Source organism: Acanthochromis polyacanthus, chromosome 17, assembly GCF_021347895.1.
Source record: "Acanthochromis polyacanthus isolate Apoly-LR-REF ecotype Palm Island chromosome 17, KAUST_Apoly_ChrSc, whole genome shotgun sequence".
In the NCBI taxonomy this organism is placed as follows: domain Eukaryota; kingdom Metazoa; phylum Chordata; class Actinopteri; family Pomacentridae; genus Acanthochromis; species Acanthochromis polyacanthus.
Genome location: NC_067129.1, coordinates 14,264,939 through 14,283,512, shown reverse-complemented (window position 1 = coordinate 14,283,512; position 18,574 = coordinate 14,264,939). Strand labels below are relative to the sequence as shown.

The 18,574-nt window shown below is 39.6% G+C and overlaps 1 protein-coding gene across 4 annotated transcripts in view; it reads right to left on the bottom strand.

Moving 5' to 3' along the window:
• klhl13 (kelch-like family member 13) overlaps positions 1 to 18,574 on the bottom strand; it is a 41,448-nt gene extending 22,874 nt beyond the window's left edge. For 2 of the 4 annotated variants that reach the window (XM_051937450.1, XM_022210870.2), the window contains exons 1-2: positions 18,445 to 18,574; positions 16,786 to 16,857 (exon numbers count right to left, since the gene is read on the bottom strand). In XM_051937450.1, coding sequence (XP_051793410.1) covers positions 16,786 to 16,838 — 53 coding nt within the window. In that variant the 5' untranslated portion in view covers positions 16,839 to 16,857; positions 18,445 to 18,574. Of the gene's footprint in view, positions 1 to 10,826; positions 11,205 to 16,785; positions 16,858 to 18,444 lie in introns of those variants that run through there. The other 2 variants (XM_022210868.2, XM_022210869.2) reach the window with 2 other exon arrangements.

The following is an 18,574-nucleotide window of genomic DNA, read 5'->3' as shown; positions in this document are numbered from 1 at the left end:
ATCCCACATTCAAGTTCTGCTCTTCCCGAAGGCACCAGAGTACAGAGGCTGAATCTCTCGTTCCAGATGTGAGCAGTGAAAAGTTTGGAACCATTTGTGCATCTCACAAACTATTAACCTGTCAAACACATAGTACTACAAATGCCAATTACATGTGCATTTTTTGGTGTTTCGTATGTACTTTTTAATTTAGTTTTAACTGAGATTCAGTGTTACCTGATACATTGGCATATATGGTATTGTGTTTGCATAATAATGAGTTTAATGATATGCAAATGTCCCACTGCAGCACAAAATTAAGCAGTAAATTGTCAAAAGCTTTTGATATGAAATGAGGAAGGAAAAATACAAACCCTAATATCAAATTACACATTATAACACATACAGAATACCTCCTAGAAGGTATGCTTTTATGTCAGAGGCCTCAAATTTGGAGAAGTTAAAATAATCAAAAGAAAGCTCCTGTTTCATCTGTTTTTCATTAAACTGTTCCAATACAAGAGGCAGACCACAGGCTGGGTCTCAAGTGGTAATTTAGAAAAAGAAGACCTATACTTGATCGTCTGCCTTATATTTTAGATTTCCTGTTTGATAATTACAATCTGGGAGTAGGGCTGCACGACTATGGTAAATCCAAACAGGCGTGTAACCAAACCGGACTTAGAATAGAGTGAAAAAGGATGTAATATAATAATTATCCAAGGAGGAACAAAGTGATGATATCTGTGTGGGCTGTTTTGTAGGAAAGGAGTTTGCTATGAGTGGAGAACATGTGTTAAATGTCAATATCACAGTTGATGTTAATTCATTTGTGTGGGGCAAAAATCATGATTAATATGCGGCTAATTCATAGTACCAATCCAGTTAGAGAAGAATCATCTTGGTATGTATGGTTATGGCAGAACAGAAAGATTTTGTTTTACACAGTGGTATAGATTCTATTTCAGTGTCACGACCAGCAATGTTACTCTCGTTTTCACCAAAATATGCTTCAGGCAGAAGCAGAATAAAGAAATGAAAAAATAAATATTTAGAAGCAGAGCAGAAAGTTAAAAGGGGTGAAAAAGAAGCAATGAAGAAACAAGGGTGGCAGTCTATCCAGTCCCTAGATGTCAGCAGAAAGCTTAAAAACATTCTTCCACCAGTGACACTTCAGGAAGCTCAAGTCAACTTGTTTTTTTGGGTTTTTTTTGCCTGGGATAACAGTGGAAGGGTCTTAAAAGATTAATGAGTATGGCTTTACTGTCTCGTCATGCTTTACCGTGCATCGATAGAAACTTTTATTAATCTGATCTATTTTTGGTTTTCAACATCTGCCATAGTTTTTGGACCATAATGCCTTAAAACTTGCAGAGTGGCATTTAGATGTTAAGGGGTGGGTTCACATTGTTTTCCAGTTCAGTTTTGCATCTGCCTCGTGTTTTCTGAGTGGATCTCCATTTCCAGCGATACATTTACAGTTCCGTGAAACTGAGCTATGGTTCCTCAGCGGTAAGTTTTATCATCTTGGTCAGCTGGAAGCGTATTGAACTAAAGTGCCATCAGGTAAGTCTCACATATGAACTTGTTTTTTGGCACTTATCCAGGTTGTTTTCTCCTGACTAGATCCTTGCTTGTGTTGTATCGACTCTCAGATGGACGTCTTTGGATAAAAGCATCTTTTACATGAAATTTTAGAATCTTAGTCTTTATTGTGTGAATTTCTGCACCAAGCTTGAAAATGACCTCACTGGAGACAGGAAGCACAAGCTCCTGGAAACCCCAAACAGAATGTATGCAGTGCTGACAAAAAACTGATGGCAGCACATTTTTGACAAATGTTGGTCAAAAATGCATTGCACAGCCATTCAAATGTTTTATTACATTTTCCTAGATGCTTACAGTTACAGTGGACTAATGTGAAGTACTGTTAAAACAAGAACACAGGAATTGCCTGAAAGCAAAAAAAAAGAAAAAAGACTGTAGTGGAATTGGCAGAGTGGAAAGGAAAGAGCATACTCAACATTTTAAGGATTCATAAGGTGTTCAGACGCACTTTAATTTTAAATGAGTACCCTTTTTTGACATTTCCCCCCCATCAGTCTGCATTCAATGACACACAATGAAATTTAAAACATGTATTAAGATTTTTAAGGACATGTATTAAAAATCAAATCTGAAATCTTACATTTACAAAAAGACAGTCAGTAGTCGTTCCAACTGTGACCAGCTACATCCCTTAATTGTCCTTGAAATGTGTCTAGCATTTGGCTGGAGTTCAGTTGTGGCAAATTGAATTGGTTGGACATACTGTAGTGTCGAGAGGCACATGCCTGTGTATATTAAAGGTTCCACAAATCACACAGCATGTCAGGGCACAAAAACTAAAAGCATGAAGTCCAAGGTGCTCTCTCTTTAGCCCCCATGATGAAACTGTGACAAGGCATATATCAGGGCAAGGATATAAAACGATTTCTGAAGCTTTGAGTGCTCCTAAGAACAGAGTGGCCTTACTAATGCTGAAATGGAAGAAGTTTGGAACCACCAGGACTCGAGTCATCTCACCAAATGGTCACTAACAGTGACTAGGAAGCCTCTGCACAGATGCCTGCTGGAAGAACAACCATCTCAGCAGCTCTTTATCAATCAGGATTTTAAGGCAAAACGGCTAGATGGAAGTCACTCCAGTAAAAGGCACGTGACAGTTCACTTGGAGTTTGTCAAATGGCACTTGAAGGACTGACAGCACAAGGAAAGACTCTCTGGTCTCTCTGGGCAGAACAACAAATATCCCTATGGTGAAGCATGATGTTAGGGGCTGCTTCTTAGCTACAGGGACTGGGAAACAAGTCAACCCTGAGGGAAGGACGAACGCAGTTACATAGAGAGGTCCTTGAAGGAAACCAGTGCCTGAGTACAGATGAAGGACCCTTGTTCAGTATTATGGAATAAAGTATAGAGTAAAGACGACAGTGGAGTGACTCTAGGATAAGCCTCTGACGGTCCTCCACGTTAAACCTCATAGGACATCTGTGGATAGCCTAGAAGATGGCAGTCCAGAGATGATTCCCATCCAATCTGACAGCACTTGAGAGGAGCTGCCAGGAAAAATGTAATAAATTGCACCAATCCATGTTTGCAAAGCTTGTACAGACTTACTCAAGCCGACTAGAAGCTCTAATTGCTGCCAGAGGGACTTCCAGAAGCACTGAATTAAGGGTCGTAATACTTTTGAAAATGAGAGACTTTAGTTTTTGATTTTTAATAGATTTGGAAAAAGATTCTGGGAGCACGTTTTCACTTTGTCATTACAGGTTACTAAGTGTTGACTGACAGGCAAAACAGCAATTTCATCTATTAAAACTCAATCTACAGCACAATAAAATGCGACAAAAAGTCCAAATACTTTGGGAATCCACAACATTTGGTGTGTGCTTGTCTGTGTATACCCCAACAAAAGGATCACAAGACTCCTACAGTCTCGGTGCTGCTCAGAACATACACTCCAGCAGCTCAATCCAAACCTCTCACAGAAAAATAGAAATGGACAAGAAAAGGTGACAAGATGTATGGATGGAAACAATACAAGGACATCTGAAATGATGTGAGCGGAGTCAGGAGGGAAATCCCTATTTGTCTGGGTAAGCAGAGCAATGACAGACACCTGTACTGGAGAGTCTCCTCACTCAGCACAGCAATGTAATAAAGCTACATGACCATCTTCTAGTCCTGGGAGGAAAAAAAACATATCTTATGATGCAGTTGTGCTCAAGCGCTATATAATGTAATTCAATCCAGTACAACAACACCACAATACATTCCACTTTCAGGAGCACTAAATTGATTTTTAGTCATAAAAGATGGGACATTTTGGAAATACCATTCAATATAATGAAATGCAATGCTTGAATACCACAGACCAGGACTGCAGACTTCAAAAAAGTATTGTATCAACAACAACACTGTGACAGCAGCATAGAGATTTCTAACACAGCAGAGGTTATTTGTGGAGGTCATTTTAAGATAAGGCAGGCAGAAATCTGGAAAAGGTTAAAGATAAAAAAACAAAAACAGAACACAAACATCCACCAGAATTTGAAAAAACAAATTCTCCTCTTGCACTTCATACAGATGCAGCACAAAGTTGATCATAAACATGGACATAAACATGAAATTCAAATAGCCATAGCCTCTGGATACAGTTGGCAGCCCGCTAAACAATTAGCAACATTACGCAGCCGCTCATCACCAGCTTGCATGGTAAATCTACCAACACAACCTAACTGGTCCCTACAAGACATACAAAAGTTAACAGTCCAGAAGACGACTGACAAGCTCAACACACAGTTCTTACTAATTACAGCGCTGAATATGCTTCACCAATATTGACACATATCTTGGTTCACTTGTTATAAGATTCTTTTTTCGATGAATATCTGGTCATTTTTTTTGGTTGCATTGCACTGTTGGCAGTTGTTGCCAATGCTGCAATAGAAACTGGAACAACAAGAGTGCCTGCAGCATGTTTTGACATTGAACCAGGCTTCATCATCTCATGCACGCACATCTAGAGTTGCAGAATAGCCAATTAGAACAATGCCCTTTGTTTAAAAAAAAAAAAAAAAAAAGACCTGTGATTGGTCAAAGTCTCCCATAATGAACGCATATCAAATACCAAAGCTATCAGGTTATGGCATTAACCTGGCAATGTAACCCTCTATGGCTTGACTGCATTCTATACAAAGTTTACCATCGAGACTGTACATATTTTTTCCAGCTTCTCTTTCTTTTCTGCTGCAACCTCTACATTTTCCTTCAACTCATTTATGAAAAAAGAACAATTAAAAGGAAACTTTCTCTCAACATATCAGAGATCTAAGTTCAGCTTTTGTTGCCCTACCTCTACCACACAGAACAACAGCTGTTTCTTGCTGAATGGATTTCTTCTCTGTTACATGCTCTCTATTCTGTCACACAAACCTTGACACTTCCAAAACATGACATTGGGTCTAGAGTGCAACATAAAATGTGAATGTGTTCATCGCCATAATGAATAGAGCCATTTGTAGTGCACCAAAATTCAAAAAAAATGAGCAACAATCTATTGAGTAGAGTGCTCCAATTTCTTCCTTGTTCAGTTATAGTACTTAACAGACTATTTCAAACGTCTGTAGCCTATGTGTCTGATCAATTTTCTTTGCGGATTTCTGGTGAAAACTGGCACTTCTCTAATTACCACTGTGGCTTGACTAACTGAATAAATCGCTACAATGTACTGCTCACAGACTCAACAGTTGTTCTTTTAAATGCTGGCAATCACACATGGGTTTCTTATTATAAAATTAAATATCACTGAACATGCAGGTCTTAATTAAACAGAAACTGAAAAACTAATGACTGCAAAAGGAAAATATTAGCCGTTACATGCATGATGTTTCAAGTAAGCATTTGTGGCTCATTCTGTTTGGGACAAACTATCCATGACCTCCAGATAATTGCCCCAATCACTGCTAATAATCTTAGCTGTCTCTGCATAATAAAATGAGCCTGTAATTACACTTTATAATCAAAGAGCACTTTAAGGTCAAGCCCTTCGCATTAAAAAGTACTGGTAGCTAAAATTAAGTCTCAAAAACACAGTTTCAAGCTACACAGGAAGCGGCTGAGTCGAAACATAACAGGTTTGCATGCCGGTGGAGCAGACAATCTGTCAATATGGAATAAATGCTAAATCAACAAGAAGGATGCTGTAACAGCCAGCTACAGCAGGACCAATATATGGAAGTCGAAAGAGTAAAAGAGATTGCATTAATTCTGATTTAGAAACATTGAATAAAACCGGCTGTTCCGTGTTGCCACTGCAGGTTTGTAGAATTTTTGGACAGATGTAGGCTAAGCAGCGGTCATGTGCCCGAGGACTTAAGCCAGACTCTGAACAAAAAGGCAAGAGATGTATCAAAGCAACAGGGAATGAGAAGTGTCAGCATAATATTGCCTGTAATCAAATGATTGAAGGAGCATGGCTTTGCATACAAAAGGAGCTCAATTTGTCACCATCTAAAAAGGCAAGCATGATTAATTGCAGGCACAATCGTATAAAGTCAACAACAATAATGCAGTTTACTTTTATTTTTAATACCTTTTACTCTCCTGATGTGGCACACCTTCCATTACACGAAGTCAACTGCAGCCTCTGAGCGTGCAACTACTGTAGCTACCAGTGAAGGAGATTTGGAGGGGATGAATGGAGAACACCTCGTACATCGACACAATAGCGCAGCAACAAAGCATAAAAAGATGGAACTGGCACCAAGCAGCTCTGACCTGGCTCACTGACAGGGTCAAGATTAAGAATTTTCTGCTGATGCATTTTGGAAATCTCTGTGGGTGAGTGGCTTCAGATTTATTTTACACTCTAACCTTTAAACTTGTAATAACACGTTTTTGGCCAAATGTGCTCATGACTCAACAGGTGTTCCGACTTATTTCAGCTGCTGTCAGGAGCTTTTTCTTACCGATGAGTACATTGAATGTGATGTGATGCATCGATAAGGGAGTTCAATCTGGTGTCTGTTATGCATCGGGTTTTTTATTTTATTATAATCAAACAAGATCTAGACCGACTGGGCCAACTGCTGGGTGAAACTACACCCAACTTCTTCACAATGCATTTCTGAGTAGGCAAGTGTGTGCGCGTATGTGAGATGAGCACAGATTTGACAGTTTCACCTGACTGAACTCACTTGATGTTCTGCCAGCCAGACTGCTTGTGCCTCCCCTCTGGCCTTTCGATGAAAATAAACGATCCCTGGGTGGCTGTTGCTTTTTGTACAAAATGGCCACAAGTCAGCGGGAACTAAATGTCCATTCTAAAGGGCAGGTGAATTAAAAGCTCCAAGACAATTTTATGAAGTTTATAATTTATCCAGCGGCAGAGAGCACGTTAGGCAGCAGTGTGCGTGTGTGTGTGTGTGTAGGTAGATGGACACATATGAACATCAAAATCATTCCGCAACACTGGCCTCATCTGAAAACAGGAGCAGATGTTATTCACAGGAAGGAGGCATTCACGATTCTGTGTTTTTCAAGCAAATAATTAAACAAGCTCAACTAAAATGGTTTGTGAAAAATTAGTACTATGATCACCGACTTTCAAGTCAGGCATTCAGAGAACATTTTAAACATTTACGTGTCATGTTGTTTGACTGTAGTTCTATATTTATTGTATGCATGTTGGCATCACTGAAAATGAGGCACGGTGTTCAATGTGTTTTCCGAGGTTAAATGAATGTAACATGACGACGAGCATCCTGTTTCACTCAATGGAGCAGGAACAAATGATGCTGAATTTATCTCACCATGCTGTTATATATACATTAACGTGTGAACCTCCTTTTCTAGTCGTACTTATGAGTATGATCATACAGTACACTGGCTACGTGCAGCATTTTAACTCCTCTGCTGGCAGATCATCCCTGACGGAGTCCAATTAACACATAAATCATGGTGCGAAATATCTGGTGAGACCCTTGAGAATAATTCTGCTGTTTTATGTATTTTTAACCATGAAAAATGCCTTTTGTCAGTGGAAGCTGATGTTCAAAGTCAAAGCGAATGAAAATCTTCTGCCGCAAAAAGCCAGCTCTTATTCAGTTTGATGTCAGCTGTCGAATCAGCTATGTTCTGATTATTTCTGAATAGATCAATTAACTGTAAAAATTGCTCTTGGTTGGAGAGGAAGCATGTTCTAAAGAAACATATTTAAACTAATGGGCTTATTTACGTTAGACTGCAAAAATCCTCTCATAGCAGTGCCATGGGGGGGTTTCAGCAGCAGAAGGATTTGACAGCTACATGAGACATGTGAATCCTCTTCATTCACAAAAATCTGCTAAACAGACTTTCAAAGCCTTCTTTTTACCTGTTATGTCTGTATGGAATTCAATCTGGTCACGCTTCCTTTAAAAACAGCTCCAATATTTGCTAGAACAAAAATTATTTCTAAGGACAACTTCTCCTTGGGTAAAGTCACCTCACCTTTAAAAAGCCTTTTTACAGGCAGTATGGTAAGTGCAGTTTGTAGTTTGTCTTTCAAACAAAAAAAACACTGAAATCAGTAGAACCCAGGGCAGCACCGCAAGTCACTTTTAGACTATAATATACACAAACAAAATAGAAAAGGTCAAAATGTGCAAGATGTAATTTCATTTTTAGATTTTCTTTGAAGGGTTGATTTTCCAGCTTTTCACCTTAATTAGATTGTTGACAAAGAGTGACAGGAACATGGGGGGAGAGAAACGGGGGATGACGTGTGCTAAAGGTCCCTGACAGGAACCAAACACGCACGGCCGCTGTTTAGGCTGCTGGCTCACCAGGACGCCTCCAAGAAGAGATTACTAAAGACAGCAGTCACATATATTAGGTGCTCAGTACTGAACCACTATGAGGGATTGACGTTCATTTCAAGGATCTTTTTTGAAAATGAAAGATAAACCCGATGACTTCTGTGCTGGAGATTATTCCATACGGCCAAAGTGGCAGTGAACCTTAACCATTCCTTACTGGCATGAAATGAGCACCACAGGCAGTTCACCAGTCCATTTATAGATTAGGGTGGTTTCAAAACGGAGAATTTTTAATCCTTATACATGCTGTACGTCACATACTCTTAAAAAGTCACTCTCCTGTGTCCTCCATCATTCGGCCGCTTAGAATACATATACGAAAATGACTTTACCAGCATGCAAAGTTAAAAATGTCTCCAAAGCCAAAGAGACAGAGGACCTATAAAGAGTGACTTCTCCCTGCCCACAGAGGAACCTATAATTGGGGGCCCAATATCAGCCTGCCTAAAAACACAGTTTACTATATACACGTTTCAAAATAGTAAGTGTTGTGGTGGGGGAGAGCCACACTGGGCAGAGTAAGGTGGAGTCTCAAGGCTTGAATGTACTTCACTTGCTGGTGTGTGCACGCTCTCTCCTGTTAAGACTCAAAGCCGCCGTCCACAGCCACTGAAAAACACTTGACGTACTCTTGTCCTTGAGACTTCATTGAAAGAGCTGTCACAGTCACCCCAATGACATACTGACAAGCTAATGTGAAAATACCGTATTTGTATAATAGCATGCAATGAAAACAACATTACAATGTGTCCACAGAATGCTGACAATATAAATTACATATGTCGCTTTCAATGCACTGAGACAGTATGTTTTCTTTGAAGGACTTACGAAATAAACCACCACTATGCCAATTTCTATGAAAACAAAAGACCATTAAATACTTGCTGGGCAGGTAGAGGAGAGTTAAGTAAAATATACAAAGCGTACAGAAGTTAACTAAAATCAACTATTAAGAGATAAATATGTGTGTATGGTGCTTTATTTTAGAGAAGCTTCATTACACAATAATAACCCAAACCAACAGTTAACATATTTGCAGTCTGGAATATATTAAATGTTCATGGACAAGATGAAGTTTTACATAGAGATTTTAGTTCATCGATAACTTATTATACTTAATCATGAAATATACCATATTTTCAATACTTTACAACACCAATTCATATTACACATTCTATGCCAATGTTATCAAAAAATTAGAACAATTGGAAGGCCGTCTTTTTGATTTAAAAACTGTCAGGAAGTGCACTTGACACTCAGTTGCTACAGCCACTGAAGTACCTTTGAGCACGGCCTTTTCGCATCCAGCTGCTCCAGTGAAGATACTTAGTGGCCAACAATTGATTGGCCACTGGGCTTACATATGTGACTGTGAAAAACTGTCTGTTAGGCAGGATGTTGCAGTTAAACTACCCCTGGTAAAATAAAGATAAAATTCATAACTACCCAGTCAATAGTATCAATGGCAAAGGACTCATAGTGGAATTTTGTAAAGTGCCGGCAAAGTGACCCCATTGAGTCTTCCCAAGGGTTTAGGATACGCAAGATGTTTGTGGTACAGTATAAACTACAGTTCATGTTTTAGATGTCATAGAGGACATTAAAGGAAAACGGCAAAACATGGCATTTCAGTATAAATTCCTCTTACTGTAATGCAGTAATATTTAAAATATACATTTGTAGAAAACTACTACATTTAAGCTCACAATCTCTTTAGTAAAGCTAAATGATAACTGGAGAGAGCATAAATCCAATTTTATTTTAAAAAAAAAACCCTCCAAGTAAGCACGGTTAGCCTGTGAAATAACCCCGTAGGCTATCAGTTAGCCTAGGCTGCCTTTAAACTGTGGGGTGCCTTTTCTTTCCTGACCCCAAATTTTGGTTCTCACTCTCTGTAAGCCAAAGCCATGTTAACACTCAGAAGTCAAACAAGACACTTGTCCATTAAGGCAGAGCTGTGGAAAAGGGGTAAAGAGAGAGGATGGCGAGAGGCTGTGTGAAGCACTACCGTTCTACCCTTCCCCCTTCCTGAACAGTAGCAGATGACAATAGCTTCTAAACCAGGGCACGCCAGACATCCTGACAAAGGCAGGCTCCTCCCAAGCTGCTGAGTCCCTGTTCCCAAATAAACATAGCCACAGGGAGAGGGCAAGAGTCGGGGATGTGGTGCTTGCCATGTACAGACTAGCGGCAAAATAAGTCCTTTTGCCCGAGAGCAAGGCGTTCTGCCAACGAACCATAAAATTCATGCTGGACAAGGCAAATCTCTTGACACACTACAAGGCTCAGTCGCATTCTGCCTAATTAGGGCTGCAACAAAAAAAAATTATGGTTTAACAATAAATTATCAAACAAAATGACAGAAACTGAAAAGCAAATAAATTCATCTCCACATACATTACTACAACTGAATATTGTGAATGCCATGTAGCTCTTACTCACATGTAGGCAGGCGAAAGGGGTGAGGACCTGGATGTCTTAAGAACTGGCACTGGGAATTTCCAGCTGACAGGAGAACCGCTTTTCCATTTCAACGGCATGTTGTTGTCACCAGAATGGTGCTACAGCAATACCAACAGCAAAGACCATTTCCATGAAAAGGTTCCCAATGCAGTCTTCCATCCCACTCTGCCCACACCATTTAAGGGGGAGGGAGAGCAGCAGCGGCAGCGGCAGCTACAGAAATACACTGGTAAAGGCAGTGCAGGCTACAGTCAGGGTTGTGACTTTAGCGGCAGCACTGAGAAGCCAATAGATTGCATCCACCACAACTACTTGCCCTGCTGCATTCACAGTTGTCTCGTGGTAGGAGGGGGAAGAAGCCCTGCCTTCCCATCACCCTTTCAGGAGCCGTCAATAGACCAGTAGCTAAGCAACAGTGCCACCTTGTTAGAGGAGCTGTGATTACAGCTCTGAGCTTGCTGTACAAAGACGTGGAGCGAAGATAAAAGAAAATTATCAAGTGTATTCACTTCAATTAAAACAGTATGTCACAGATTAATGACTAATTGATTAATAATCCAGCAAAAACATGTCCAAATCTAAATTTGTCCAACTTTTATTAAGCATTGGATTTGCTCCATCTGCTCTTGCTTCACAGCAAAAGCCTTTCAGTCACCCAGAAATGCACAGCGTTATCTCATTAAAACCCTTTTTTGACTGAGATCCTGATTAGGCATGGTGGGGATTGTCTTTCTGAACCACTTACACATTCTCCCACATGAAGTTTTGCTTTCTCTTGCAATACTTTTGCGCTACCTTGCAATAGCTTTTACACCAACTCTGATTTATAGAGAAAGGGCTGAGATGCACAGAAATGTGTGTTAAGTAGCAGACTGCCGCTGGTTGTGCAGCTGTGGCTCCTTGGATACAAGTTTGTACCACTGCAGCAAGAAAGATAACTAGAGGAGCTTGTTAACCCAGCTCTCTCTCAGACCACTGCTGAGGCTGATGGAGTCAGACTGTAGCTGTAATTATAAGTGTAGCCATGGGATAACAGAGATGTCACTGTGATCGTGGCCGTAACCATGGCTATGCTTTGGCCATGATGAGTTTGGCTATGACACATCAGATAATTGTGCTGGCTGGATGCTCTGAGCACACTGAAGCTACAGTGTTCCTGAACTTGAGTGTTGTATGCCCTGCACTGTCATCATAGAAGCACTGAGAGTTCAAACCCTGTGTGGTATATCTATATTGTTAACATAAGCAGTGAAAAGCATTTACAGTACAGACAGACACATCCACCACAGATCCCATCATAAATGCAGCTGAAAATAAACAGAAGAAATAAGGTATATATGCATCACGTAACATCTTATATCATCTCTTTTCTGTAGTCGCTGCAGTGTTTCTTTTAAAAGGTAACTGGATTGGATCACCGAACAGCAGTTTATATGGATCAGGACGGATAAATATAAATAATATTGCCAGGAACACAAAACATGTGGGAAAAGTTTGCTATCACTTTGTCCTTTGGAAAGCAAAGTATCAAAACATAGGAGACAGAGGTTTCCATGCCTTTATGGTCTTGCCTCACTTCTAATAAATCAGTTAGACTTGTGGTTAGGCAAATATCACGAGTGTAAAATCCCCTGAGCAGCGACTTCTTAGTTTAATTCCCTGCTTGCTGGATCATTCGCTGCATCTCATTTCCCAACTCCGTTCTTCTCTCTCCTATATTCCCAGCAGCAGTCAAATAAAAGTGCAAAATGCCTCCCAAAATATCCAGAAAAGTACTAAGACATGTTGAATTATTGTATCTGAGACTAAAGAACAGCAACTTCTGATGTTATATTTAATTCTTTAAAATTTACAAGGGTTCCGAGATGAAAGTGAAGCTTTGAGAAAGAACTGCAGCAGTAGCTCAAAGTAAAAGTCCTCTTCATTTATATTAATTAACCATTATTAGTAAAATACAATATTACCAGGGACGGCTAAATGGGCTAACAGGGCTAAGCCCTCCCAGGCCAACACAAAAAAGATGAGAAAATTATTTTTCAAATAACTTACAATAGATTGTTTTAAGTTTAGGTGAAACCAAAGGTAGCAACAGCACCAATCAGTCAAAAGAAAATCATAGAATATCTCTAAATGGGCTTATTTTTTACAGCCCCAGCAGATACAGTCCGCTTTCATTCATTTCGTTCTTGTAAGTGATTGACAGGTGTCATGTCCCGCCCCCGTGATTTACTGATCATGTGGGCTAACTTCAGTCAGCCCACAGGCCACTGACTTTTGACCAATAGCAGTGAGTTGACACAGCGGTGCTGCTATTCTACCAGAGTTAGGAAGGAGGGAGAAAAAGTTAAGCTATGACAGGCGTTAGCATGAACGAGGGAGTTTATTTGCTTTCATGTCCATTTTCCTCAATGTCTTTGGAGGAAAAGCTGGAAGTTAAGAGACTGGGATCACATCGGCCATCGATGTGAGTTTCTTTTCAAATCAGGTAGGCCCATGTTGACCCGTTAAAGGACTGTGACACTTTGTTTTTGCTGAGGTCATCTGTTGTACTGAATGCGTGTTTTGCACGACATTTCGCCAAACAGTTGTAATAAGACAGTTGCAGCAGGCTATCTGTGGGCAGTTGTTGCAGTTAGAACACGTTTTGTAGTGGTGTGTGTGTGTGTGAGTGAGTGAGTGAGTGAGTGAGTGAGAGTGTTGATGTAGAGCACTAAGAAAGCATAGTGTACCTGTAATTGATGTAACTGTGTGTATCATAGGTGATGCTGCTTTTGCAGCTGTGTTAACCATTTAATCAGTATTATGCATTTGTTAGCCCACCCAACAAATTTCACCACCAGCCGCCACTGAATATTACTAATATTATTATCATTACATGTATCCCCTCGGTCAAATCAAAACCAGACTGTTGCAAATGCGAGGGGCAGGATGGCACCACTAGGCTTTTACATAAAAAGACATTAAAAGAAGTGTTCAAAGTTAGAAAAAAAGTTCCTTCAGCTGACAGAATTTGTAACACTGTCCTTCTCAGAAAAGCTGCACATTTGTCCAGTTAATCTATTTTGTGTCAAACACACTGCATATGTGTACACAGTGCTGGACATTTAGGGGATACTTGTACATATCACATGTCCTAAGTCCCCAAACCCAACCCAAATGTAACTATGATGGCTGCAGCACCGTTGACTACGTAAGCACAAACGTAAACCAAACATTTTTTTTTCCCTCTGCTGTCATGAAAAACCTAAAATGAAAACACTATCCTCGCTGATACCTTTATTAAGCTACATCAGTACCTTAAGCAGTTGTTTTTACAGCTTTTAAGGCCTTAGGGGAAGTACAATCATCTCCATCTTGCTCATGACCCTTTTCCTGTCTTCTTCCATCAGAACAACTCTGTCATCACGCCTTCCCCCTCCGCTTCTACTGTAACAGGCAGAGTGACCTTGAGTCTGCTGCAAGGGCAGCAGTCATTCTGTCACTTCTGTCAAAGCCTGAAGGCTCAATGCTCCACCTGTTATCCTGAGTTCTACTGTATCACCCTCCTCCCAAAATCACAAACCCCCATAAAGACAAACGTTTCAAATAATACTAGTAGTACCACGACAGTAATCCCACACCTGTCCAGTGGAGATATTTTTATTTTAGATGAATAAGAGACCTCTAGCCTCGTGAATAACAAGGTATATCTGTGGTGTACAACTCAATTATTTAATTATGCAAAAGCAATAAACCCAGCAGAATGTTGTTTTATGCTCCTTTTGTGTGTTCAGCCTAGCCAATGGGCTATTCTAGTATTTGTTATTGATAGTTTATTCTGTGGAGAGACAGTCTGCACTCTGCCTCCACCTACATTAATTATAGAGCTTTACAGTTGTATTTCACAACTGCCCATACAGTTGGCATCGTGTCTCAGCCACCTCCACATAGTGCCAATTCTGTTTACAAGTACAAGGTAATCTTTCCCAGACCTGGTCCACAACATTTTTGAGCAGATCATTGCGTGGCCACATATTAATTTTCAGGTTCACTGCATCGTCTACAGTTTAATATGACATTCAGAACAGACAGAGAAGTGCAAAAATAGAACTAGGATCTTTGTGATACGTTGAGAGGTCGAGAAACCATGCCCACGAATGTCCCAGAAACTATACTGTTGCTTATTCAGTAATTATCGAAAAGTTTTTTTAAGGTAACTATGTCACCTACTTCCTTAGCAACACTGTAGTCTATTAATCCAAACCGCAAAATGGCAAAAAAAAAAGGCACTGCTGTTTAACAGAACTGAAACATTAGTCAATTATTCAATTGTCTAAAACTTAATTTCGAACTGTTTTGATAGAAACTTAAAAAAATAAAATAAAATAAAAAATCCTGTGGCAGCTTTGTAATGTAATTGTTTGCTTTTTCTGTTTGTTTTGCTTTGGGATGCTGTGATGGGCACTATTTTATCAAACAATGAATGAATCTAATAGCTGAGAAAGTAGCTGTCGGGCTCCTTGAATATTTTGTTTTTCAGACCTACGGTTTAACTTCGCCAGTATTTGCTTTATAAATTGAATTTGGGACATTTGAATTTCAAAGTTGTCACATGCGATTGCAACATTGGCATGATACGAGCAAGACTTTTACATCCTCCACCATCTGTCATCCATTATTGTCAAAAGAACCTGACAACAACTTACACATCTTAATTTAATGAACAATTATTTAGTGTAAGCCCAAAGTATACCTTATCCTGACATTTATGTGTTTGTGTCTAATAGATCTCTGCGATCACATACAAGATGTTCCCAATGTGAGACATGCACATAAACACACCTAATTAGAGAACTAAGGTTGTATAATTGAACCAGATTTGTGTGTCTGTTGCGTTACTCTCAGCTTTACTGCAGAATGTTCACAGTGAAACTAATATTCCTCTGCAGTCAAGTCAAGAAAAACTTTGTACCCTCTGTTGTCCCATCTGTGCCTATTTCTCAAACTGGAAGTAATAAGCTGCATATTGTCCAAAGATAGCTGCAAATCAGCAAAAAATAAAACAACGTTTTTTCCACATATCTGTTTAACTGCTTTATATTCAGGTCAAAAGACATTGTGTTGTCTGATCAGACAAGAACCTGAGGTGAGGACAAAAACAAGAAAAAAAAAGATGACTAAAGAACTGAATTCTGTGGCATTAATCTTGAAACAGTTATTCTGCTCTCCAACTTTGCTGATATCCTGTCAGAAATCGAGAACAAAATGCCTATTGCACCCCAGCTACGCAAAGCATTGCTCTCAGATTAGGTCACATTACATCAAGTTCAGTCATTTGACTCTTAAGTGGTACAAACAGGGGGTATAAATATAAAATATATGCTTGTTTACCAACACCATCCAGTTGAGTAAAACTACGTCAGTCTTTGTGTACCAAGAGTTGTGACAAAACGGTTTAAGCATCAGAATGACTGCTGGAAAATAGTGATAAAATACTCAACAATATGCAAAGGCCATTTGGGCATGGAAGGCTGTCACAGGTGAATAACTATGGCAGAAACACTGCAATATCTTTCAGGTCAATGAAGGACACTTTGGTAAGAGTCTTAGCAGTAGTTCTCAATCCTCGTCCATGTAAACCATAGCCCCTCTGCTTTTCTTTCTTACAAAGTAATCAGGGATTACCTGATTAACACCTCTGACTCCAGGTGGAGGCCATGTCCTAGCTAGGACTGATAACAGGCACCATATACAGTTTAGGTAAGTAATTTTGCAATTTTTCATATGGAGAGCAGTGAAAAGAAAATCTTGAAGGTTTAAAGGACAGATAATACTGTCTATTAACTGCTCCTGAATGTTTAATAAGCTATGTAAGTCATAAAGTGAAGTGGATTCAATTAAAGTGAATGAAAATACATATGTAGAGTGGCTAACAAAATAAGGAGGCATTCTGTATTACCTGTCATGCAGTCCGATGGGCATCGTCTCCCCTCTGTGTACAGGGTGCTCCATACCCTCACCAAAACCACACCTCAATAAAAAAAGGGAAAAAAGCATCAACATCTGAAGTATTTCCTCCAAACAGCCAAAAAACATTCAATCTCACTCTGGAAAATAAGACAGCTAAAAACATGTAACATCAGTGCTGTATGTGCACTTTTAAAATAACTTTTTAGGTTTTAAAAACTGCATACTTTTAGATATAACCTTGGCTTATGATGATAGTAACTCAGCTGTTGTAAACATGATTTTTTCCCATAGTACTCTATCATGCAAAACATGCCTAGAAAACAAAACTATTTTTGTACTAGAGATCACAAGAGACTGTTGTTCAAGAAGCACAGCAAGAAAAAAAATGTAGTTTTTAAATGTATATTTTTTTGCGACTGATATTCAACACAATATAAAAATCCCTAACGTTATTTATGTTTTTAAAGTGTTTCAATACTGTCTGAATAAACTAGATGGCAAGAAATATAAAACATTAATTTCAGGTTTACACCACTGTGTGTTTGACACTTTAATAACAGCTAAAGATTCAAGATTTTCCTAATGAGAGTTGGGTAAATTATAGTGAAGCGAATATGTGTGCATGCATATTCATACTGGATGTAATATGTCCTACAGCAGTTGACAGCAAGGTGAATGGGCGTTTCTTGACCCCAATCCCCTGGTGAAATGCTACAGTGGCATCATATTTCTAACTTGTTGCTTTACACAGAACTGGGCTAATTGAAGCTAAAAATATCGGCAGTGTGTGTTACTTGACAGAACACGTTTCTTTACATTTTGGAACTCAGTTAACATTATGTTAAAAATAATGGGCGCACAATCACTGATCGCGAGTCTCTCAAACAGCTGCGGACTGATACACACGTCGATTTCGATATAGCAAAGTTTCCTAAATAGTTGCTGTTTGTTTCCCGTTGTTGTGGCATATTTTAGTGACAAAAAATGCGATGGAGATGAACGCTTGCCTCTGCAAACTGCTACGCGCCGAGCTCTCAGACACACACCAAGTCGGTGAGGTTAGTTCTTTTAATTCAAGCTAAAGTTGTGATATCGTTAAATGCACGGAGAAACTAAGTCCACGGCGAGGCAGCTGGCTTACTTGCTAGCCAAAGCTACAGGCTATCGTCTCCTAAAACACTCGCGTTCACTCGTCGGACTAAACAAGTGTTTTCTCACAAGAGGCAACGCTGTCAAACCGGAGCTGCTAATTTTCTGGCCATGTTGACTCCACACAGTCGTTACATCTCTAGTGGGAGCAGGCTAATGCTAACTCGCTAAGCTAACCTTAACGTTAACATTGGCTAGCTTAAAATAACCCCACATCATAACAGTTGACTAAATGACAGTCAAGTTGGTTGCTCTAAACTATCATCTGCTAGCTACGTTAGCTTAACTACCGACGGTGTACACGACCGGGCTCTTAGCACGAGTTAGTTGGTTTAGTTATTAGTTGGTCTGGTTGGTTGGTTGATTTGCCACCACCAACAGATGCCTGTGACTAACTGTCAACCTGGTATTTGTTGAGCTTGATATGTTATAGATATTATTCCAATCACTGTACTCATCTTAAATATATTCTGTAACTTTTAAATAACAGATTCCATACCTTCAACACCGAGATAACGTTAACTAGCGTCCTTGTTTTCTTTCCAAGCCCTAAAATCCACTTACACCATCGGAGCTGCCTTCCTCGCCTCCTTTCATCCAATGTACTTGTCGCTTACTAGGAGAGTGGG